Source organism: Cherax quadricarinatus, chromosome 41 (assembly GCF_038502225.1).
Source record: "Cherax quadricarinatus isolate ZL_2023a chromosome 41, ASM3850222v1, whole genome shotgun sequence".
NCBI lineage: Eukaryota > Metazoa > Arthropoda > Malacostraca > Decapoda > Parastacidae > Cherax > Cherax quadricarinatus.
In genome coordinates this window covers 24,473,216-24,500,044 of record NC_091332.1, presented here as the reverse complement: position 1 = coordinate 24,500,044, position 26,829 = coordinate 24,473,216, and the positions used below count along the sequence as shown (strand labels likewise).

At 38.4% G+C, this 26,829-nt stretch overlaps 1 protein-coding gene across 2 annotated transcripts in view; it reads left to right on the top strand.

Moving 5' to 3' along the window:
- Window positions 1–7,066: 7,066 nt before the first annotated feature.
- The window catches only part of Fib (rRNA 2'-O-methyltransferase fibrillarin), a 33,295-nt gene continuing 13,532 nt past the window's right edge, over window positions 7,067–26,829 (top strand). Inside the window, exons 1-3 of one of the 2 annotated variants that reach the window (XM_070093097.1) lie at window positions 7,067–7,299; window positions 15,839–16,078; window positions 20,842–20,987. In XM_070093097.1, the coding sequence (XP_069949198.1) occupies window positions 7,287–7,299; window positions 15,839–16,078; window positions 20,842–20,987 (399 nt within the window). In that variant the 5' untranslated portion in view covers window positions 7,067–7,286. Of the gene's footprint in view, window positions 7,300–15,838; window positions 16,079–17,624; window positions 17,782–20,841; window positions 20,988–26,829 lie in introns of those variants that run through there. The other variant, XM_053786898.2, reaches the window with a different exon arrangement.

Sequence of the window (26,829 nt, the reverse complement as noted above, 5' to 3'; positions counted from 1 at the left end):
TTGAGGTGCCCTCTCATTAATGATATATAGATATTCCAGAGTTTGGTTCCTGTTTAATTATTAACTTTAGAAAACCTAGTCACCAAATGAAGGATTTGAACCCAAGGTTTTAGTCCTCCATTCCACGAGTTTACAATTGTGTCATTATGATTTTGTGAATCTTGAGAAAGCTTCTTTTGCTCAGCTTCATATTTTCAACACCGTTGTTTCTTACTTAGAAAAAGGTTGGGATTCATTCCTGTTGGAGTGTGTAGGTCATTTTCTCCTGTAAAATAGTATAGTTTCTCCAGTTAAATATTGTATGTTGGGGCTCAATAACAATAAGCCATCTCAGACCACTAATTACCCAACAAAAGGCTGCAGTCAGAATGATAAATTCTCACTACAGGCAGCACACTCCACCAATATTCAATACACTAAACCTACTCACCATACATAAGAACATAAGAACATAAGAACGAAGGAACACTGCAGAAGGCCTACTGGCCCATGCGAGGCAGGTCCAAGTCTCCTACCGGCTTAAGCCAATGCACCCAACCTAGTCAGGTCAGGTCACATTGACTTAAGGGAGGAACACGGCAACCGACCTGTTAGCACAAGCTATCAGGTCTAACTCACACCCACCCACATCTACTCATGTATTTATCCAACCTATTTTTAAAGCTACACAACGTTCTGGCCTCTATAACGGTACTTGGGAGTTTGTTCCACTCATCCACAACTCTATTACCAAACCAGTACTTTCCTATATCCTTCCTGAATCTGAATTTTTCCAACTTAAAACCATTGCTGCGAGTCCTGTCTAGGCTAGATATTTTCAGCACACTATTTACATCCCCTTTATTTATTCCTGTCTTCCATTTATACACCTCAATCATATCCCCCCTAATTCTACGTCTTTCTAGAGAGTGCAGTTTCAGGGCCCTTAGTCTATCCTCATAGGGAAGGTTTCTGATACATGGGATCATCTTTGTCATCCTCCTTTGTACATTTTCCAGAGAATTTATATCCATTCTGTAATACGGTGACCAAAACTGTGCAGCATAATCTAAATGAGGCCTAACCAAGGATGTATAGAGTTGAAGAACAACCTGAGGACTCCTATTATTTATGCTTCTTGATATGAAGCCAAGGATTCTATTAGCTTTATTGCGAACACTTAAAGCTAATAGAATCCATACTTATTACTGCACCTATTACATACATAGAACACTTAATTCTGATATTAACCCTCCCCTCAAACATCTCCTTGCCAACCTCAACAGAACATGACCATAACACAAGGCACAGATCACTCTTTGATGTTCCTCGTGTCCATCTCACGCTATGCAAAAACTCAATGCACATAAAAGGCCCTAAAATCTGGAATTCATTACCTGTAAATATAAAAGAAACACTACCTGTTTATAAATTCAAGTCTCTTCTCAAAGATCACTTACTCACCCAAAACCAAATAAATACTGAATAACTGAACCTTATAAATTGTATATCTTAAATGTTTCTCACAATTATATCACATAAATGTTAAACCTAAGACCCAATCTAACTTTGTTATTTTTTGTTAGGTAAGACACATATGCAACAGTTAGACAACTTTATTCCGAAACGTTTCGCCTACACAGTAGGCTTCTTCAGTCGAATACAGAAAGTAGGCAGGAACAATAGAGATGTGAAGACGATGTAATCAGTCCATCACCCTTAAAGTCGTAGAATTTGAGGTTGTCAGTCCCTCGGCCTGGAGAAGTTCAGTTCCATAGTCAGGAACTATCCTGACTATGGAACTGAACTTCTCCAGGCCGAGGGACTGACAACCTCAAATTCTACGACTTTAAGGGTGATGGACTGATTACATCGTCTTCACATCTCTATTGTTCCTGCCTACTTTCTGTATTCGACTGAAGAAGCCTACTGTGTAGGCGAAACGTTTCGGAATAAAGTTGTCTAACTGTTGCATATGTGTCTTACCTAACAACCTGTCGGTATTGTATACCATTTTGATGTTCATCTTGTTATTTTTTAATTACACTACCTAACAATACTCCATTCTACTGAATGTACAGCAATGCATGCAACCATATGACCTGTCTTTGTAATACTCATTTGTGCTTTATTGTTATCTGTTTACAATAATGTTTTATCACTGATTATATCATTGCTTAGTTAATCTTAAGTTAATTTTAAGCCAGCCCGTAATGCTATGCATACAAGTGGCTTTGGCATGCTGCTCTTACCTGTAATTTTTTGTACCTTTGTATGTATGTTCAAATTATTAAATAAATAAATAAATAAATAAATACATAAATAAATAAATGTTAGGCCTGCATAGCCTATAGGCATGACCTACGTCCACCAGTGGATTTTCCAGTGGTGAGGCTGTCTCCAACTGCTTGACCTCACCTGACTTCAGTATATAAATCATTTCGCACATAAATGCTATGCATAAATGCTATGCATAAATGCTATGCATAGTATAAGTGGCTTTGGCATGCTGCTCTTATCTGTATTTTTTGTACCTCTGTATGTATGCTCAAATTGTAAATAAATAAATAAATAAATGAATAAATAAAAAATGTACCTTGAGATTAAGACACATGTGCAACATCTGGGTATCTTTATTGTAGACGTTTCGCCATCCAGTGGCTTTATCAATACAAATTCCAGGACATAACTTGAAGACAGTAGAACTATGTACAGAAGATGAGGTAATCAGTCCCTCAACCTAGGAGTAGGTGCGAAGAGCACCGTAGTCGTGGAGATTCTGAAGCAGAAGAAAGGTTCCTGGCGCTTATATAGTAACGTCAGGTGAATATGCCCTCGTCTGCTACACCTGACGTTACTATATAAGCGCCAGGAACCTTTCTTCTGCTTCAGAATCTCCACGACTATGGTGCTCTTCGCACCTACTCCTAGGTTGAGGGACTGATTACCTCATCTTCTGTACATAGTTCTACTGTCTTCAAGTTATGTCCTAGAATTTGTATTGATAAAGCCACTGGATGGCGAAACGTCTACAAAAAAGATACCCAGATGTTGCACATGTGTCTTAATCTCATCTTGTCGGTATTGTATACCATTCGTACACAAAAAATGTACCTTAATCAAGACTGATGGACTGAACACATCGACTCCAGGCTGAGGAACTGATAACCTCAAACTCCTCATCTTCCACCGTTCTTCTCTGTATTGGACTGAAGAAGCCACTGGCTGGCGAAGAGTTTCCACAACAAAGATACCCAAATGTTGCACAAGTGTCTCATTCACTATGTCTCGGTTAATATAATAAAAGAGAAACTTGCATCTCTGTGCTCACCCATTTGTGGTTGCAAGGGTCGATTCACAGCTCCTGGACCAGCCTCTTCGCTAGTCGCTACTAGTTCCACTCTCTCCCTGTTCCAAGAGCCTTATCGTACCTGTAATAAATGCTTTTGAAAACCGACAACTTGAAGATTCTTAAGCAAAAGGACACAAATGCAACTAATGTGACATTTTATTGTGGCAACGTTTCGCTTTCCAGGAGCTTTATCAAGCTTTATCTAATTGAATAAGTATTTTCTAAACTTCATTATCCTCGTCACTTCATCAGAGACTGCAGACGACGGGCATTAAACATCTTCAACACACCCAGAGAAGACACTGCCGAGAAGAGATACATAGTCATACCCACCAACTCCATTGCCAAACACTTTTCCAACATCTTTTCCAATACCTCATTCCAAGTATCTACCTCCACATCCACCACCATCAAGGACATTACCAGTAATAGACAGGACAAGCTTCAATCCTCTGCAGAGGTATACACAATCCCTTGTAATGACTGCAGCAAATTATACGTGGGCGAAACATCCAGAGACCTCCAAACACGTATTTCAGAACACTAGTATGCAGGCAGGTTTGACGATTGAAGGAATGCCTGTGTTCAACACCGAGAGTCACACAACCATTTAATCAACTACAAAAACGCAATACTTATCGCCAGAGAAGAAAACACTCAATACCACAGAATCCTGGAATCATCACTTATTTGGATATCCAACAACTTTAACCAAACAAACGGCTTCTGTAACATGGCTGAACCCCTTGCCAAGAAACGTCGTTATCTCACATAAGAACATAAAAATGGAGGAACACTGCAGAAGGTCTACTCATATTTTACAAAGGGGCGTTCCTGCCTTACGAATTTATTAACTTTTTTCACTAAGGTACACAAATAACCCGCACATAAAAGAGAGAAGCTTCTCTCTTTTATGTGCAGGTTATTTGTGTATCGTTCCAGTCACGGTATTGTGCCTTTTTTATTATTCACTAAGGTATTTGAGGAGGTAGATCATGGTAATGAATATGATATTGTGTATATGGACTTCAGTAAAGCTTTTGACAGGGTCCCACATCAGAGACTATTGAGGAAAATTAAGGCACATGGAATAGGAGGAGAAATTTTTTCCTGGATAGAGGCATGGTTGACAAATAGGCAGCAGAGAGTTTGCATAAATGGGGAGAAATCAGAGTGGGGAAGCGTCACGAGCGGTGTTCCACAGGGGTCAGTGTTGGGCCCCCTGCTGTTCACAATCTACATAAACGACATAGATGAGGGCATAAAGAGCGACATCAGCAAGTTTGCCGATGACACCAAAATAGGCCGTCGAATTCATTCTGACGAGGACATTAGAGCACTCTAGGAAGATTTGAATAGTTAGGTAAGACACATATGCAACAGTTAGGTATCTTTATTTTGAAACGTTTCGCCTACACAGTAGGCTTCTTCAGTCGAGTACAGAAAAGTTGATAGAAGCAGAAGATACTTGAAGACGATGTAATCAGTCCATCACCCTTAAAGTTTTGAGGTGGTCAGTCCCTCAGTCTGGAGATGGACTGATTACATCGTCTTCAAGTATCTTCTGCTTCTATCAACTTTTCTGTACTCGACTGAAGAAGCCTACTGTGTAGGCGAAACGTTTCAAAATAAAGATACCTAACTGTTGCATATGTGTCTTACCTAACAATCTGTCGGTATTTTATACCATTTTAATGTTCATCAAGATTTGAATAGACTGATGCAGTGGTCGGAGAAGTGGTAGATGCAGTTTAATATAGATAAATGCAAAGTTCTAAATGTTGGACAGGACAATAACGATGCCACATATAAACTAAATAATGTAGATCTTAATATTACGGATTGCGAAAAAGATTTAGGAGTTCTGGTTAGCAGTAATCTGAAACCAAGACAACAGTGCATAAGTGTTCGCAATAAAGCTAATAGAATCCTTGGCTTCATATTAAGAAGCATAAATAATAGGAGTCCTCAAGTTGTTCTTCAACTCTATACATCCTTGGTTAGGCCTCATTTAGATTATGCTGCACAGTTTTGGTCACCGTATTACAGAATGGATATAAATGCTCTGGAAAATGTACAAAGGAGGATGACAAAGCTGATCCCATGTATCAGAAACCTTCCCTATGAGGACAGACTAAGGGCCCTGAATCTGCACTCTCTAGAAAGACGTAGAATTAGGGGGGATATGATTGAGGTGTATAAATGGAAGACAGGAATAAATAAAGGGGATGTAAATAGTGTGCTGAAAATATCTAGCCTAGACAGGACTCGCAGCAATGGTTTTAAGTTGGAAAAATTCAGATTCAGGAAGGATATAGGAAAGTACTGGCTTGGTAATAGAGTTGTGGATGAGTCGAACACACTCCCAAGTACAGTTATAGAGGCCAGAACGTTGTGTAGCTTTAAAAATAGGTTGGATAAATACGAGTGGATGTGGGTGGGTGTGAGTTGGACCTGATAGCTTGTGCTACCAGGTCGGTTGCCGTGTTCCTCCCTTAAGTCAATGTGACCTGACCTGACTAGGTTGGGTGCATTGGCTTAAGCCGGTAGGAGACTTGGACCTGCCTCGCATGGGCCAGTAAGCCTGCTGCAGTGTTCCTTCGTTCTTATGTTCTTATATACTAGTCCAATCTCTTTTTTAAAGCTGCCCTAGGTCCTAGACGTATCACCCTACTCGGAAGATTGTCACATTTAGGTTCAGATCCAACCTACCCAGCATTTTCCACCTGACTCCATCCTATAAATACTCACGTACCTTTCACCCAGGTGTGACTTGATAAAGCCCACTGTGGGGGCGAAACGTTGTCTATAAAGGATCACATTATACTAATGTGCTTATTTTTCCATACCCAAATGTTGCCAAAATGTCTCATGAACGTGTCGCATTTCTAAACCATTTATTCACACTACTACTACCACCTCTTCTTGGACAGGTAGGTAATAGTGTGGGTGGGTGTGAGTAAGACCTGCCTAGCATGGGCCAGTAGGCCTGCCTCAGTGCTCCCTCGTTCTTATCTACTTCCTATATTCACTTGGATACTGCCAGATTATGTATTCAGTTTTAATTAAGCAAAAATGCGCTATAATGAAAAAAACTATTAAAAATAAGATATGTAGAATCGAAGAAAATGTAACATTTCAGCGGCTGAATTATATAGGAAATATTTTTTTTATGCAAAAAGGAAGTGAAGTGTTCTTAAAATAGTAAACATAGGCCCTTTTCTGATTTTTTTGAAATGAATTTTATAAGGTTTAAACGGTGTGTGTGTGTATATATATATATATATATATATATATATATATATATATATATATATATATATATATATATATATATATATATATGTATATATATATATATATATATATATATATATATATATATATATATATATATATATATATATATATATATATATATATATATATATATATATATATATATATATATATATATATATATATATATATATATATATATATATATATATATATATATATATATATATATATATATATATATATATATATATATATCGTAATAATTGTATTAAAGCCGCAGCCATAGAAACTGTAAATCTAATTACTGAAACTTCTAAGTGTGTTTATAAGAGATAGAAAATTTTATTTTGATTTGATACGACAATTTTTTCAACATTATTCCGTTCCAGTGTGTTCCGTGTATCCTTGGATGGGTTATTGTTTGGACCTAGTGTTCCGTGCCGACCAGTGGACCAGCCAGGAACGCGCGCGCCGGTGTTTACACGTGGGCTTCACACCACCAGCCTGGTCACACCGGGTCCTTGTTCACTTTATAGCAAGTTGAAACTTGAACTAGGAGAGCGAGAGTGTTGTCAAGGGAGGTGGCGCATCACACTACAGTCTGGAGGATCATAAAGCTCATGGCACTACTGTGTAGTAGAGGAGTAGTCTAGTCTTACTTGCAGCCTAAGCCATGGGTAAACCTGGTGAGTAGTCTACCAGGATTAGTAACCCAGGATAATCCAGTAAAGTCAGGATATCATCATGGGCTATCTGTCTTGTTTCCACTGGGGTCTGAGAGAAATGTTCAGACCCCAGTGGAAGTAAGTCACTGACTTCTGTGCTACCCTGGGTAATTTACACATATATTACTATGTATGATAATTGTACTTACGTAATTGTATAATGTGAAACTGGGTGTTTCCTTCCACTTGCTGCATAAATGGGAAACCGGCTTAAATAAATGAGGATATGGTTGATCATCAATAAAAGCTAGGGTTATGTTCCCCAGAGTCGAGGTGTAATCTAATTTTGCATGAACTGATCTGAAAAATATACAGGAAAAAGATAGTTAACATTCACAGACTTTCCAAAAAATGCCAAAAATATTTTTAAATGTAATTAAGTCACCGCGAATAAATTTTGTATTACTTTGTTTTAATTGATGTGGCTTGTTGACATTGAGGTTCTGTATATAGAGAGGGTTGATGCAGCATTACTAGAATGAGGTAGATGGCTGTGGTTCATGTGTTGATGTTGCTGATTTGTCAGTAGTTTATGAATGTAGTTTATTCGTGACCTGGTAGGCAACGTTCTCATCTCATATACTGAGTGTGTGTGGTTTGATACCCAACAAGGGTGGAAACATTGGACATGTTTCCTTACACCTGTTGTCACATTCACCTAGCAAGCAAGTAGTTACCTGGGTGTTAGTTGACTGGTATACCTGGAGAGGGTTTTGGGGGTCAATGCCCCCGCAGCATGGTCTGTGACCAGGTATGGGTCGCATCCGGGGGGACAAGATTTAAGAACCCCAATGGAAATAAGGCAGACAGTCCCTCAATGATGCACTGACTTACTTAGGTTATCCTGGTGGCTAACCCTCCAGGGTTTAAAAATCCATACAAAATCTTATACCTTTGATGGGTTTGGATCATTTTCCTACTCTTGCAGAAGGCCAGGCTGGATTGTAATGCATCTCTTGCATTTTAACCTGCAGTACTTAATACCAGGAATGGGATGATACCAAAATTTTACCAATGCCAATACTCAAATTTAGTCTGTTACTGATACCATCAAAATTGGCTGATACCCACCTATCATTATTTTGGGGTGGTTTAGCACTAGTTGATTATAATAATAATTATTCTGTGGTACACTCCTACTTGACACAGCTGATGATACTGTAAAGCATCATTACTTTCCCATATTCCACTTCAGAGCAATGCTTACAAGCATATCAGGATAATTTTCAGTGGAAAAGTCTTTAAATTTACTAGTAAAATATAATTTAACTCTTGCATTGTTAATTCTTATATTTTTAGCTCGTCATCCTGTTATTATATCTTCCTCCCTTTCCTTGGAATTGAACTCCTCCAGTATTTCTTCAGATGATTATTTGTCAGGCCTATTCGGCCCTTTCACTGTTCCCCCCTTTTATCTATGTTATTGACACCAGTGCTGCTCACATAGAGCTACATTTTAAGCTCATTGCCTTGGATATACGGTGAATAGTAAATTTTGGCATAAAGTTTACCTGGAGTTTACCTGGAGTTTACCTGGAGAGAGTTTCGGGGGTCAACGCCCCCGCGGCCCGGTCTGTGACCAGGCCTCCTGGTGGATCAGCGCCTGATCAACCAGGCTGTTGCTGCTGGCTGCACGCAAACCAACGTACGAGCCACAGCCCGGCTGATCAGGAACTGACTTTAGGTGCTTGTCCAGTGCCAGCTTGAAGACTGCCAGGGGTCTGTTGGTAATCCCCCTTATGTGTGCTGGGAGGCAGTTGAACAGTCTCGGGCCCCTGACACTTATTGTATGGTCTCTTAACGTGCTAGTGACACCCCTGCTTTTCATTGGGGGGATGGTGCATCGTCTGCCAAGTCTTTTGCTTTCGTAGTGAGTGATTTTCGTGTGCAAGTTCGGTACTAGTCCCTCTAGGATTTTCCAGGTGTATATAATCATGTATCTCTCCCTCCTGCGTTCCAGGGAATACAGGTTTAGAAACCTCAAGCGCTCCCAGTAATTGAGGTGTTTTATCTCCGTTATGCGCGCCGTGAAAGTTCTCTGTACATTTTCTAGGTCGGCAATTTCACCTGCCTTGATGTGAGAGAATAGGTCTGTGCTGTTAATATGCACAGAAAAAATTCTGCCCCATGTGGTGCCTGATAGGAAAAGCAAACCTCTGGCTGTGTGTATAGTTTAAAGTAGTAACTTTGAGGTGTTTTCTACGGTGCTTTTTATGGTTTATTGGCTGTTTCTTGGTATCAGTGAATAGAATGGAAGGCAAACTAGTGAAATAGAGGTGCTTTAAGTTGGTTTCAAGAGTGGAAGAACATTAGCTTGAAACCGAAATCAGAGTAATGGAAATATTAGATTTTTGGCAATTTTCCTGAGGAAGGCTATGGCCCTTTTTAACCCCCATCCCCCAGCCTGTTTAATGGGCTTTTACTATGTTTTCTTCAGTTATTGGGATGCCCTAAACCATGACCAGTCATTCTTAGTTATGTTTTATTTGAGAAATAGGGCAAAACTGATTTTGTGTGTTGGATTCAAAATGGAGGACAAGTATTTTATAGGAGAGACCTGAGGATAATAATAATAATAATAATAATAATAATAATAATAATAATAATAATAATTTGTTAAGTACATGTACAAGGTATACAGGCCTACCTAACATTGATGGCATACTACTCTATAGAAAGCCCCAGGATGCGACCCACAGTCGACTAACATCCAGGTACCTATTTTATTGATAATACCTTACCTTTGATATACCTTTGATATACCTGGCCATGGGCCAGGCTCGTCTGGTGCTCGCCTGGTCAACCAGGCTGTTGCTGCTGGAGGCCCGCTGTCCCACATAAACATCACAGCCTGGTTGATCTGGCACTTGGTGAAGATACTTGTCTAGTTTCCTCTTGAAGGCTTCAACACTTGTTCCAGCAGTGTTTCTGATATCTTCTGGTAAGATGTTGAAAAGTCTGGGACCCCGGATGTTGATAGTGTTCCCTTATTGTCCCCACCGCACCCCTGCTCCTCACTGGGTTTATTTTACACTGCCTCCCATATCTCTCACTCCAGTATGTTGTTATGGCAGTGTGCAGATTTGGGACCAAGCCCTCGAGTACCTTCCAGGTATATATTATCATGTACCTCTCTCTCCTCCGCTCCAATGAGTACATGTTCAAGACTTGCAGGCGTTTCCAGTAGTTTAGGTGCTTTACTGGCTTAATGTGAGCTGTAAACGATCTCTGTATTTGTTCCAGCTCCGATATTTCTCCTGCCCTGAACGGGGCCGTCAGTGCTGAGCAATATTCTAAGCGAGTGAGCACTAGCGATTTGAAGAGTGTCACCTTTGGCATTGTTTCCCTTGTGAACAGGAACAGCAGGTGCCTCAAGGAAACATCCTGATGTTTTCGCCCATAACGGGGATCGAACCATGGACCTCAGTGTGTGAGCAGTGTGTGCTAACAATCGATCTACAGGATGTAATTTATGAACAGAGGATAGGTTGCTTTAGTGTTTGGAATGCATATATGTAATGATTATTTTGGACTGTTTTTAAATGGGAATTTGTTGAATTTTGTGTAAAATTGGCCAAATTACCTACTTTTTTCCATTTTATGATAGTTTTGTTAGTTGAATCAGTAGAACAGAATAGCTAGAAAGTGAGTCAAATTGAGCAATGAAATTGGCTTTAAATAGAACTTGAAGTCAGCGAAATCATCATTGTGTAAATTATGCCCATACCACAGTCCATCAAATTTCTTATTTCAGAACATAAAACTGCTGCCAGCACTTTTAATTTTGGGGGTTGCGACAGTGAATGGGCTAAAGAAGGAAATCTAATAGGGTGGCAGGAAGAAAATACAGCGGAACCTCGGCTTATGAATTTAATCCATTCTGTGGACTTGTTCGTATCCTGATTTGTTCGTATGCTGGGTCGATTTTCCTCATTTGAATTTATTGAAATGCAATTAATTCGTTCCAGCTGAATTCCTGCTCTCAGGAGGCAAAATAACCCTAATATCAACTCTACATCTTATTTATTTGTCACAATTCATCTAATGTGACATAATAAACAATATAAATAACATAGAAACCTGATATATATTCTAGAATGAATAAAATATGCCATTACATGGACGGCGGAGGGAGGAGGATTGTGGTCACGAGAGTGGTCACTGTGTACAATTTTTGTTATCTCATTACACGACGTACCTGGTCTGTGCTTATCAATAATTTCTTGCTTTAATTCCATGCAAATCATCCTCTTTTTCTTCTCAGCACTGTCCTTTGCACTTGCTTTCTTAGGACCCATGGTTAGAAGAAAGAAAGAAAGAAATCATGGGAATTAACTGCACAAAACGTAAGGAAATCACGAGAATTCCTTGGACCGCAAGGGTAGCTTGGTAAGCACATGTACACTGGTGACCATTGTGGTGGTGGTGTCACACTAAATTATATGCAGTACGTACATAGTACGTATATTGTTATTATTTATTATACGTAATTATTATGTATTATCATTATTAGTAGTACATACGTATTATTATTATGTATTATCATTATTATTAGTACACATATTATTATTATAATTATTATTATTATTAATTTAAGGACCTGGAGCACAGATCCAATTCCCTAGATCAAGAGCCCCTCACCATGCACGTACTACTACTACTAATACTACTACTACTACTACTACTAATTATTATTATTATAACAATAACAACAATAATAATAATACAGTATAATAGTAATAATAACAGTAAGGAGAAACTTCAAAAGGCTGCCAGTAGTTGGCACCACCATCAACTAAACATTGCTAACCACTACTAGTACACTTTTTATCTGTCTAGACTTAAGTAGTCTACTAGTATTAGGTTAAGTCTGTCCGAAATGCCTTGGCATGATAGAGGCTTTCTTTGCTCTAGTCATATTATATGTAAACACACATTGTAACCTTTGCAAAGAAATAAATATTTTATTTATTTAAGGAACTTCCCTTGATGAGGAAGTTTACATACTGAAATTTCGTTCACATACAGAAGCAAAAAATCAACGGAACGATGGTTCGTATCCTGAAAAATTTACTTGTTGGGGTGTTCGTAAGCCGAGGTTCCACTGTATAGTAATTTTTCCAGCTATGGCAAATCTAATCAGTAAATGTCCAGGTTCACCCTCTCTTCAATAGAAAGGTAAGATAGATCATCACTGGAGGGAACATCTGCTCTCCTCATAGGAACAGATTAACCTCTATTAGTGGGTAAATGTTGATGTCCTTCAATATAGGTTTGAGAATTTTAAATTATAACTATTATAGGTAGTAGGTTGGTAGACAGCAACCACCCAGGGAGGTACTACCGTCCTGCCAAGTGAGTGTAAAACGAAAGCCTGTGATTGTTTTACATGATGGTAGGATTGCTGATGTCTTTTGTCTGTCTCATAAATATGCAAGATTACAGGCATGTCTTGCTACTTCTACTTACACTTAGGTCACACTACACATACATGTACACATTTATTTATACACACTCATCTGAGTTTTCTTTGATTTTATCTTAATAGTTCTTGGTCTTATTAATTTTCCTTTTATATCCATGGTGGAGTGGAATAAGAATCTTTCCTCCGTAAGCCATGCGTGTTGTAAAAGTCAACTAAAATGCCGGGAACAATGGGCTAGTAACCCCTTTTCCTGTAAAGATTACTAAAAAGAATAATAAGAAGAAAATTGTCAAAGTGGGAAGTCTGAATGTGCGTGGATGTTGTGCAGATAAGAAAGAGATGATTGTGGATGTTATGAATGAGAAGAAGCTGGATGTCCTGGCTTTAAGTGAAACAAAGCTGAAGGGGGTGGGAGAGTTTCAGTGGAGAGGAATAAATGGGATTAGGTCAGGGGTTTCAAATAGAGTTAGAGCTAAAGAAGGAGTAGCAATAATGTTGAAGGATAAGCTATGGCAGGAAAAGAGGGACTATAAATGTATTAATTCAAGGATTATGTGGAGTAAAATAAAGATTGGATGTGAAAAGTGGGTTATAATAAGCGTGTATGCACCTGGAGAAGAGAAAAGTGTAGAGGAGAGAGAGAGATTTTGGGAAATGTTGAGTGAATGCGTGGGGAGTTTTGAATCAAGTGTGAGAGTAATGGTGGTTGGGGATTTCAATGCTAAAGTGGGTAAAAATGTTATGGAGGGAGTAGTAGGTAAATTTGGGGTGCCAGGGGTAAATGTAAATGGGGAGCCTTTAATTGAGCTATGTGTAGAAAGAAATTTGGTAATAAGTAATACATATTTTATGAAAAAGAGGATAAATAAATATACAAGGTATGATGTAGCACGTAATGAAAGTAGTTTATTAGATTATGTATTGGTGGATAAAAGGTTGATGGGTAGGCTCCAGGATGTACATGTTTATAGAGGGGCAAATGATATATCGGATCATTATTTAGTTGTAGCTACAGTTAGAGTAAGAGGTTGATGGGAAAAGAGGAAGGTGGCAACAACAAGTAAGAGGGAGGTGAAAGTGTATAAACTAAGGGAGGAGGAAGTTCGGGTGAGATATAAGCGACTATTGGCAGAAAGGTGGGCTAGTGCAAAGATGAGTAGTGGGGGGGTTGAAGAGGGTTGGAATAGTTTTAAAAATGCAGTATTAGAATGTGGGGCAGAAGTTTGTGGGTATAGGAGGGTGGGGGCAGGAGGAAAGAAGAGTGATTGGTGGAATGATGAAGTAAAGGGTGTGATAAAAGAGAAAAAGGTAGCTTATGAGAGGTTTTTACAAAGCAGAAGTGTTATAAGAAGAGCAGAGTATATGGAGAGTAAAAGAAAGGTAAAGAGAGTGGTGAGAGAGTGCAAAAGGAGAGCAGATGATAGAGTGGGAGAGGCACTGTCAAAAAATTTTAATGAAAATAAGAAAAAATTTTGGAGTGAGTTAAACAAGTTAAGAAAGCCTAGGGAAAATATGGATTTGTCAGTTAAAAACAGAGTAGGGGAGTTAGTAGATGGGGAGATGGAGGTATTAGGTAGATGGCGAGAATATTTTGAGGAACTTTTAAATGTTAAGAAAGAAAGACCCACAAGATATTGCTAATGTTTTAACACTGGAACTGGAGTCCTGCAGCAAATGGTTAGTAGACAACAAACTATCATTACACCTAGGGAAAACTGAAGCCATTCTCTTTGGAACGAAACATAAACTGAGAAGGGTAAATAATTTTAATGTTCAGTGTAATGGGGAGTCCATCACTTTGGTTTCATCAGTTAAATATCTGGGAATCCCCTTTGACCCATGCATGTCAGGAGAATTGATAGGGAACAGTGTAGTAAAGAAAGCGAATGCCAGGCTGAAGTTCCTGTATAGACAAGCACAGTGTCTACCTACTGAGGCTCGCAGGACCCTATGTCTAGCCCTTATACAATGCCATATGGATTACGCTTGCTCTTCTTGGTACTCTGCCTTGACAAAAAAACTGAAAGATAGACTGCAAATCACCCAGAACAAAATCGTAAGATTCATCCTGGGGCTGGGACCAAGAGAACATGTAGGCCAGGATGAATTACAGCAGTTGGATATGCTGAATGTTGAAGACAGAGTAAAACAACTGAAGCTAAATCATGTTTATAAAATTGCTCACGAACAGTGTCCAGAATATCTTGCTGTCAATTTTGTCAAGGTTGGGAACCAAAGCAATCATAGTACTAGGGGGAGAGAGCACAACTTTGTAGTACCCACAGTCAGTGGCCAGGCTTCAAACACCTTTTATTGTACAGCAATAAAGGAATGGAACAGGCTACCCACAAATGTCAAGGCCAGTCATAGCTTGAACCAGTTCAAGAAGACTGCCAAAAAGTGTCTGATGAATGAAGCAACAGAAAGGGAGGGGAATGATTTTCTATTTTTTAGCTAAAATACGTGTAAATTTTACCTTATCCCTAGTAATGACCCTCGTATTGTAGATAGTCGTAATGACCCTCGGGTAGTTGATAGTCTTAATGACCCTCGTATTGTAGATAGTCTTAATGACCCTCGGGTAGTAGATAGTCTTTTTAGTATGATAATAAGATGTTATCTTCATTATAGAATAATAAGAAAATATTATAACCTTTATATTATAATAATAAGGTAAAAGGACCCCAATGGAAATAAGTCACTCTGTCTGACTTTTTTGGGTTATCCTAGGTTCTCTACACATATGCTGCTATGCATGATAATTCTATGTAACTGTATTGTGTATACCTGAATAAATTTACTTACTTACTTACTTACTTATGTATTTGATGTATTTATATTATGTTGTCCCAAATTTTATTGGAAGAGTAGATGATGATGATGTCATTAATAAAAGACTTGGTATATATTCCCTTAAGAATAGATGACATACTAGAAGTAAGACTTAGTATTTGTTCCTTTGATAAGAGTAGATGACATACTGGATGTCACCCATATTTGAATAGTAGTATTTAGTTTAAAGAGATGTTTGTGGTAAAGGGTACATTTTGCATTATATTTTGTACTTTGTTTCAGATTTTTCACCCCGTGGTGGTGGCGGTGGTTTCCGTGGAGGCCGTGGTGGAGGAGGAGGCCGTGGTGGATTTTCGCCAGGAGGCCGTGGTGGATTTTCGCCAGGAGGCCGTGGTGGATTTTCGCCAGGAGGCCGAGGTGGATTTTCACCAGGAGGTCGAGGTGGTTTCCGTGGAGGCAGAGGTGGCCGTGGAGGGGACCGTGGTGGTTCCCGAGGCCGTGGTGGACGAGGTGGAGGAAGAGGTATGCATTTAGTAACCCCCACACCAAATGTTTTATACCATATATCAGAGGTTAGTGATTTTTTTTTTTTTGGGGGGGGGGGGGGAATTACCCCAAAAAAAATTTGAGTACAGCGAAATTACCCAGTAGATTTGAATGTCCACATAATCCAGAAAACACAAGGAGCATTCAAATTCAAAATAGTTAGAGGAATTCATTTGTATGAAGAATGCAGTCATACATGTTGAAAAGTGTATATTATATATGATAAAGCAACTTTATAAATAAAGCTCAACATTTTAACAAAATAATAAAATGAAAAATTAATTGCATGTAATAAAAATTAATTACATACAGATTTGATTTAATAAGAACCTCATTAGTGTACTAAAGAATTTCATTGAAAACATTTTCATTTTAGGGTTTTGGAGAAATAATGATTTCATTTTTTATACATCACAAAAAGGGCTTTTTGATGGTAATTTGCCTCGTTTATTAAATAATTTTCTATGGAATTTTATTTATGTTTATTGAGCCTTCATTACCCCTGAGATTTGAATTTTTACCCCATTTGGGGTAATTTATCCCGGTGTTGATAAAGGTTGGTGTTGACATTGTCATTCATTGCTGCTGTACCTTAAGTGGTACATAAATTGCATTTGGTCTAGATCTATTATAAGTTTTTTTTTTTCGTTTGCATTATCAGTTATGTATTTTCCCTGCATTAATAATGGTTGTTCAGCATACAGGTGGTGAATGCAATAGAGATAAATATTCTACTAGCTGGCAGAATTGCTGGTCATTTTTTTTTAGTCTCATAAGAGTCAAAGTTTACACATTTTTAATTTCTCTTACTAAATATATACAGTAGACCGTTATATTACACGGTAGTTACGTTCCTGGAAACGCCGTGTTAAGTAAATCCGTGTCAGATAAACTGAAGAACTTGTGGGAAAAATAGGGTTATGTTCCTGGCAGTCCCCAAATAAGCCAAACAACCTTTTTTTTTAGGCCTTCAGATCTTACAAAAATAAAAGTGAATGTGTAATTGTAATTCATTGTCGTGATGTATTATGTTGTTTTTACTGCTTAAGACTACAAATGCAACAGAAATAATAGTATTTCTTACCTTAAATTGTTGGTGCTGGTATTTGTGGATGATCGTGAAGAAAGTGGAGAGTTATGCTGTAGCCCAACTGGGCTGAGGTGGATGGTAGAGGTTCTGGTACTGAGGTCGATGTACTGGATTGTGCATAAATTCTGTAATGGACTTCTGTTTTACCCTGCAGTACATTATAAAACTGACAGTAAGGCATCAGCTGCTCTAGACACTGTTTCAGGGTCCTCTTCAGTGAAATAGTCTTTGTCAGTCAGTCAAGTAAGTCAGTAAAGTCAGTAAGTCGGTCAGTCAAGTCAGTCAGTGAGTCAATCAAATAAATCAGTCAAGTCTAAGTCAAGTAAGTAAGCCAATCAGTCACACAAGTCAGTCAAGTCAATTAATCAAGTCAGTCAGTTATTCATCACAAAAACTCATATATATATATACCTTATTCTTTTTAATTGCACAAAGTGACACTTCATTATGGCTACAGGCTATCTCTTGTCTAATATATCTATTTTCTTTGTTAATTCTAAGGCTTTAATGCTTGTACCTTTTCTTGCCAATTTCAGCAACACTGGTATGCCTACTGGGTGTCATGATTGCTTGGCAGATACGAGATATGGTAATTAAGAGATCAAAACATGATTCACAGACACAGCTAGCTCCTAAGACAGAATGGAACTGAACACGTATTCACGAAGGCTGGGATGGTGGTGGTGGGTGTGTTGGGGTGGCAGGGAATGGCCGGAGGTTTTCCCCGCTGACCCTCAACAAGGTGGCAGCTTGAGCTGGTGGAAATTTTTTCTGCACCTGCAAATGGAACCATGCAAAGTTAATTTTACAGTGTTGTATAAAATTGTGCTGCAATTTTTCAGTAGTGCAATAACCAAAACGTGGCAAATAAATCTGTGTAATATAACGGTCTACTGTATATATATATTTATTTAATACGTTGGCCATTTCCCACCAAGGCAGTGTGACTATATATATATTTATCTATATCTTTTTCTTAATTCTCTTGTAATACTTTTTTAACCCGTAAACGTTCCAAACGTATATATATGTTTTTTCAACATTTGAAAGTATGTAAAAAAAAGTAGATCATCTTTTTTTTTTTACATTTGAAAATGTGTAAAAAACTGATCTACTTTTTTTTGTTATATTTAAAAAAAACGTAAAAAAATGTAGATCTACTTTTGGAGCACTACACATGTGAACATAGATCTGCCTGGAGCGTTTACGGGTTAAATAACAAAAATGTCTAGGTAATTCCCCGGGTGCTACAGTGCTCATTGTTAAAGTATGCTGGGTGAAGACACCCATTGTACTTTAATGTCTAAAGTAATACACTACCTTGATAAGTTTGTCGATGAGATAAAACATCATACTGGCCTAGCAACTTGAAGAGGAACATCACGGAATTCTCTAAGGCTACTGTCTGCATCCCAAGTGCTTTCTGGGCTTGTGTGGTGGACAGTTTTGTCTGTGTTCCTCCTGTGCCATGTGATTTTTGAGGGCTGAGTTTGTTGGACATTTATGGCTATTGATGAATTAATGTGTATGGGTAAGTTGCACATATGAGACAGTTGTCCTTATCATTGATTACATAAGGCAGATCATCAAATGGAGGAAATGGTTGAAGCCTGCAATGTGCGTGAGCTTTCAGTGTGGACGTAGTTATATCAGTTCCTTGAGGACAGTGTTGATGACCTGTCCACACCAGAAGAATGTCCAGGGAAGCCTAGATGAATGTCCCCACTAACATTAACCTTAATAATGTATCTAGATTGCATCATTATAGTTTGTCTGAATTTTTCCCTCAGTGTGGTGCAAGGTTTTTATGAAAGATGGTGCTTCTTGCCACACTGTAAAATTATTTGTTGGCTTTGTGCCTGTGAGATACCAGTCTTCAATGTCTGGCTAGGATAGTCACCAGATTTCAACCTCATGGAGACCCTCTGGGCTATGATAAGAGATCTAGGGAAAGAATATCATAGTGTTATTTTGGGATGCTGTCCTCAGGTCATGGGGAAGTTTATCCCAAGAAGCTCTGAAGAATGTGTTAATCACTGCCTAGGTGGTTGAAGGATGTCCTAAAGTGCAAAGAATGTCCAAATTTATGGCCTGATTTTAGAAGGGGCCATCATGGTTTAATGAAGGGTGCTGTGTATGTTCCTTATGGATTTAGTGCTTCCACTTAAAATAAATATATAAATAATAAATTAATAAATACTGGATATCAGATTGGAGTGAAGGAGTGTTGAGGGGGAGGACTAACCCCAGATGTCTTTTGACGTTAAACTTATTTTGCCAAACTGATACTCTTCATGGTAATTTTGTTCATACCTCTCCCCTGCTACTGATGCTTCCGGGTCTACTCCATCACCTGCTCCTCTTGTCCTCTCCAATGCTTTGGAGATACTGGCTTCTTACTTTCTGACAGACTTTAGAGTACAAAAGTGTTAGCCTTTCTGACACTAACTATGCTCTTTTCTGTCATGTTAGAGAGTACAGTCATCCTGTTAACTGGTCCTCTGCCAACACTGTCTACCCTTCTAGCCTTCACAGATGCTGTTTTGTTGAAGTATCCCATATAGACAACATACCTAATGTGAATCTTAGTCCTATCTTTGTCACTATAGATGCCTTCTTTACTCATTATGTTGTCAAATGCTCCAAACTTCAGAACACTTGTGACTTGACTTGATCTTTTCTCCTCTCTCTGCCTCTTCACCTTAACTATATTTTCATTGCCTGCCCTGTCTTCTTCCTAGATGGGTTTTGTCTCGCAGGGATTTTGTACCACGTGGGCCATTAGCTCTCTTGCAGTGCTCCTCTGTTGTCTTGTTCCTCACACTACCTGCTGCTGCCGCCAACACTTTGCTCGACCCTTTTTTCATTTCCACTATTGCCACCTCTAGCACATGCACTGCTAGTACAATATTATTACTCCCTCTTCCTGTTCTACCTCTCCCATCCCTCACCCTCCTCTTATATATATTCTGGCTCCTTTCCCTTCAGGTTTGTGTGTGCGACTACTTAATGGTCCAGGTCGGACTTAAATGTTGTAACGAGTTTGTCTCCAGTGTGTGGGTTATTTATGTATTTCTTGGCTGATATAAAAAGCTTTTGGTACAGCACCATATGGCATACTACTTAATGTACTAGACAAGCAAGAAAGGGTGATGTGCCCCACAAGGCTCATTATTGGTCCCCATAAGTTTTTTAGAGTACTGTATATTAATGACCTAATAACAAGAATAAACTTCTGTTTGTAGATACTAAAATAATTATTCAAACAAGATGATACGAGGTTGCAAATACAGTAAACCTTTTGTTTAATAGGCCATGTGTCTGGTAATGGTTGTGGTGGGTATAGATGAGATTGTTTTGCCATGATCATAATAATGGATAATTCCATAATTACTGGATTTTGTTTATTGTTTCCAAATCAGTCAATCCAGTGGAATTTTCAGTTAGTTAAGATTCATGTAAATAACCATATCATCTTTATCCACCACATTCACCATTACTGGCCACTCGCTTTTCTCACTTCATTTAGTTGTTGGTTTACTATGTTTACTGAAATTTAATTCCAGAAAAAGCATTTGTTGCATTATACTAAAACTTAATCCCAGTAAAAGCATTTGTTGCATTAAACTGAATGATTATTATTTAACAGGAGGATTTAAAGGAGGAAAGAATGTTTTGATTGAGCCCCATCGCCATGAGGGTGTATTTATCGCACGTGGTAAGGAGGATGCGTTAGTTACAAGGAACATGGTCCCTGGGGAAAGTGTTTATGGAGAGAAGAGAATAAGTGTAGAGGTAAGTTTTTATTTGTTTTATGAAATTCAAAGATGATCATATGATGCATAAATATAGATAATGTTGCTGGTTTTAAAGAGTGTATCTAGGTTTAGATGTAACTTATGAAGTTAAGGAATGATATTTAAAATTAGCCTTTAGTGTGTTTTTGTGTTAGCTCAAATATAATTTTTTTTACTCATCTGGGTAATAGTTTCTACTGTACATTAAATATTTTTTTTTCAACATGTCTACTGTCTCCCACCAAGGCAGGGTGACCCAAAAAGATTGAAAAAACTTTCATCATTCAACACTTTCGCCATCATTCACTGTCTTTGCAGAGCCACTCAGATACTACAGCTTAGACATCCCTCCAAACTTCCAATATCCTAAACCCCTCCTTTAAAGTGCAGGCATTGTACTTCCCATTTCCAGGACTCAAGTCCTGCTAACTGGTTTCCCAGAATCCCTTCACAAAATATTACCCTGGTCACACTCCAATAAAAATATGTAACTGTAAGCAACAGAAGTCCAGAGGTCATACTGCAGCTTCATACGTCATTAGTAAGGCCTCACCTAGATTATGCAGCTCAATTCTGGTCTCCATATTACAGAATGGACATAAATTCGTTAGAAAACATTCAGCGTAGGATGACTAAATTAATACGTAGCATTAGAAATCTTCCTTATGAAGAAAGATTGAAGACTCTTAAGTTACATTCACTTGTTAGACGAAGAATGAGGGGAGACCTGATCGAAGTGTATAAGTGGAAGATAGATATTAATAAAGGGGATATTAATAAGGTCTTGAGGATATCTCTCCAAGAGAGAACCCGCAGTAATGGATTTAAATTAGATAAGTTTAGATTTAGAAAGGACATAGGAAAGTATTGGTTTGGAAATAGGGTAGTTGATGAGTGGAACAGTCTACCTAGTTGGGTTATTGAGGCTAGGACTTTGGGTAGTTTCAAATTTAGGTTGGATAAACACATGAGTGAGAGGGGTTGGATTTGAGTGGGACTTGCACATCAGAGCTTATTTCTTGGGTAGCATTGAAAATTGGGTTGGGCAAATGTTTTGTTAGTGGGATGAATTGTAAAGGACCTGCCTAGTATGGGCCAACAGGCCTGCTGCAGTGTTCCTCCTTTCTTATGTTCTTATTACTGGGTATGGCTCGAAGTATTTGAAATGAAGGAGAGAAAGCTAACTGATAATACAGTGGTATCTTGACTTAAAAGTTTAATTCATTCTGTGACCAAGCTCATAACTCAATTTGCTCGTATATCAAATCAATTTTCCTCATTGAAATTAATTGAAATACCATTAATCTGTTCCAGCCCCCCAAAAAACCATCCCAGAGGCAGGAGAAAAATACTTCAGTATGATGCTAATATCAACTCTATGGCTTAATTATCAATCAGAATTGATCTGATATGGCATAATAAACACTATAAGTAACATAGAAACATAATATATACTCTAGAATGGATAAAATAGGCCATTATATGGCGAGTGTCCAGGACCAGTCCGAGCATATAAAATCATTACTGCTCCTGTCTGTAACGTGTTGTTTGGTCCTGGGTAAGAGAAAATGGAGTTTGTGAGAAGCTACCTGCACTAGATCACTAGTGCAGTGATATATGAATATCTCGGAAGTAAGTTATTGACTTATTTCTTGAAGCCCATCATTTATTATTGAAGTAAATGCAATAATATTGACAGGAATTGTAAAAAAAATGATTATTCTACAGTTGGCTTGTGGAATATTGGAAATATTCCAAATATTTTGGAATTTGTGTGAGAGTAAAGGAAGATATTTTGCAAATGCCAAAAACTTAGGAACTTCATTTTTTTGTAGAATAGCTAAAGATAATTACATGATTACCTCCAGTGAGAACATGGCACTAGCATTGTTTTATAATTACCAAGTCCCAAAACCACCTTTTGTTGTGCCATTTAAGCCGGGGTTCTTGCAAAATGCCATTTTAAGTAAATTTTCTTCTTTTTTTCCATATTTTTTTTTCGCTTGTAACTCGGATTTTGGTCCGCAACTTGAAGCAAAAAATCAACAGAACGATGGCTTATAACTTAGAAAACTCGTAAGTTGGGGCACTCCTAAGTCAAGGTCCCACTGTATATATATATGTGGAAGATACTTGGGGGCCTAGTCATAAATTTGTTCAGTACCATATACTGGAGTGAGTGATATGGGAGGACAATAATAGAACACTGTCAACATCTGTGGTCCAGTACTTTTAAACGTGCTACCACCAGGTATCAGGAATAATGCCAGAACAGTTGTAGAAGTTTTCAAGAGTAAGTTGGATAACTCTGCCAAGTGGCAGATCAGCCAGGTTGTGATGGTCATGTGAACCATTGGGCTGTAAACAGCATGTGTATTAATTATCTTTGTTCTTGATATTAAGTCTTAATCATTGCATCCAAAAATAATATAAAAACATAAGAACATAAGAAAGGAGGATCACTGCAGCAGGCCAGTTGGCCCATACTAGGCAGGTCCTTTACAATCCATCCCACTAACAAAATATTTGCCCAACTCAATTTTCAATGCTACCCAAGAAATATTGGCAGTTTGGAGGGATATGTTGTGTATCTTTATAAGTATATGCTTCTAAACTGTTGTATTCTGAGCACCTCTGTAAAAGCAGTGATAATGTGTGAGTGTGGGGAAAGTGTTGAATGATGATGAAAGTATTTTCTTTTTGGGGATTTTCTTTCTTTTTTGGGTCACCCTGCCTCGGTGGGAGACGGCCGACTTGTTGAAAAAAAAAAAAAAAAAAAAAAACTATCCACTCATTTGCAAGTCCCACTCAAATCCAACCCCTCTCACTCATATATTTATCCAACCTAAATTTGTAACTACCCTAAGTCCTAGCCTCAATAACCCAACTAGGTAGACTGTTCCACTCATCACTACCCTATTTCCAAACCAATACTTTCCTATGTCCTTTCTAAATCTAAAGTTGTCTAATTTAAATCCATTACTGCGGGTTCTCTCTTGGAGAGAGATCCTCAAGACCTTATCAATATCCCCTTTATTAATACCCATCTTCCACTTACACACTAAGATCATGTCTCCCCTCATTCTTCGTCTAACAAATGAATGTAATTTAAGAGCCTTCAGTCTTTCTTCATAAGGAAGATTTCTAATACTATGTATTAATTTAGTCATTCTACGCTGAATGTTTTCTAACAAATTTATGTCCATTCTGTAATATGGAGACCAGAACTGAGCTGCATAATCTAGGTGAGGCCTTACTAATGATGTATAAAGCTGCAGTATAACCTCTAGACTTCTGTTGCTTACACTTCTTGATATAAATTCCAATAATCTATTTGCCTTATTACGTACGTTTAGGCATTGCTGTCTTGGTTTAAGGTTGCTGCTGGCCATAACCCCCAAGTCCTTTTCGCTAGGGTTATGGACACTCCCGAGCTTCAGAACCTTGCATTTATCTACATTGAACTGCATCTGCTACTTTTATGACCAAGAATAGTTTGTCTAAATCCTCCTGAAGTTCCCTAACATCCACATTTGAATCAATCATCCTACCTATCTTTGTGTCACCGGCGAATTTGCTCATATCACTAGTAACACCCTCATCAAGGTCAGTGATATATATTATAAACAACAACGGGCCTAAGACTGATCCCTGTGATACGCCACTTGTTACAGATCCCCACTCAGATTTAACCCCATTTAAGCATACTATAGCATAGGTAGTAGGTTGGTAGACAGCAACCACCCAGGGAAGTACTACCGTCCTGCCAGATGACTGTGAAACAGAAACCTGTAACTGTTTTGCATGATGGTAGGATTGCTGGTTTCTTTTTCTGTCTCATAAACACGCTAGATAACAGGGATATCTTGCTACTCCTACTTACACTTTGGTCACACTTCACAGACACGCACATGCATATATATATATATACATACATCTAGGTTTTTCTCCTTTTTCTAAATAGCTCTTGTTCTTCTTTATTTCTTCTATTGTCCATGGGGAAGTGGAAAAGAATCTCTCCTCCGTAAGCCATGCGTGTCGTATGAGGCGACTAAAATGCCGGGAGCAATGGGCTAGTAACCCCTTCTCCTGTAGACATTTACTAAAAAAGAGAAGAAGAAAAACTTTATAAAACTGGGATGCTTGAATGTGCATGGATGTAGTGCGGATGACAAGAAACAGATGATTGCTGATGTTATGAATGAAAAGAAGTTGGATGTCCTGGCCCTAAGCGAAACAAAGCTGAAGGGGGTAGGGGAGTTTCGGTGGGGGGAAATAAATGGGATTAAATCTGGAGTATCTGAGAGTGTTAGAGCAAAGGAAGGGGTAGCAGTAATGTTGAAGGATCAGTTATGGAAGGAGAAAAGAGAATATGAATGTGTAAATTCAAGAATTATGTGGATTAAAGTAAAGGTTGGATGCGAAAAGTGGGTCATAATAAGCGTGTATGCACCTGGAGAAGAGAGGAATGTAGAGGAGAGAGATTTTGGGAGATGTTAAGTGAATGTATAGGAGCCTTTGAACCAAGTGAGAGAGTAATTGTGGTAGGGGACCTGAATGCTAAAGTAGGAGAAACTTTTAGAGAGGGTGTGGTAGGTAAGTTTGGGGTGCCAGGTGTAAATGATAATGGGAGCCCTTTGATTGAACTTTGTATAGAAAGGGGTTTAGTTATAGGTAATACATATTTTAAGAAAAAGAGGATAAATAAATATACAAGATATGATGTAGGGCAAAATGACAGTAGTTTGTTGGATTATGTATTGGTAGATAAAAGACTGTTGAGTAGACTTCAGGATGTACATGTTTATAGAGAGGCCACAGATATATCAGATCACTTTTTAGTTGTAGCTACACTGAGAGTAAAAGGTAGATGGGATACAAGGAGAAAAGAAGCATCAGGGAAGAGAGAGGTGAAGGTTTATAAACTAAAAGAGGAGGCAGTTAGGGTAAGATATAAACAGCTGTTGGAGGATAGATGGGCTAATGAGAGCATAGGCAATGGGGTCAAAGAGGTATGGTGTAGGTTTAAAAATGTAGTGTTGGAGCGTTCAGCAGAAGTTTGTGGTTACAGGAAGGTGGGTGCAGGAGGGAAGAGGAGCGATTGGTGGAATGATGATGTAAAGAGAGTAGTAAGGGAGAAAAAGTTAGCATATGAGAAGTTTTTACAAAGTAGTGATGCAAGGAGGGAAGAGTATATGGAGAAAAAGAGAGAGGTTAAGAGAGTGGTGAAGCAATGTAAAAAGAGAGCAAATGAGAGAGTGGGTGAGATGTTATCAACAAATTTTGTTGAAAATAAGAAAAAGTTTTGGAGTGAGATTAACAAGTTAAGGAAGCCTAGAGAACAAATGGATTTGTCAGTTAAAAATAGGAGAGGAGAGTTATTAAATGGAGAGTTAGAGGTATTGGGAAGATGGAGGGAATATTTTGAGGAATTGTTAAATGTTGATGAAGATAGGGAAGCTGTGATTTCGTGTATAGGGCAAGGAGGAATAACATCTTGTAGGAGTGAGGAAGAGCCAGTTGTGAGTGTGGGGGAAGTTCGTGAGGCAGTAGGTAAAATGAAAGGGGGTAAGGCAGCCGGGATTGATGGGATAAAGATAGAAATGTTAAAAGCAGGTGGGGATATAGTTTTGGAGTGGTTGGTGCAATTTTTTAATAAATGTATGGAAGAGGGTAAGGTACCTAGGGATTGGCAGAGAGCATGCATAGTTCCATTGTATAAAGGCAAAGGGGACAAAAGAGAGTGCAAAAATTATAGGGGGATAAGTTTGTTGAGTGTACCTGGTAAAGTGTATGGTAGAGTTATTATTGAAAGAATTAAGAGTAAGACGGAGAATAGG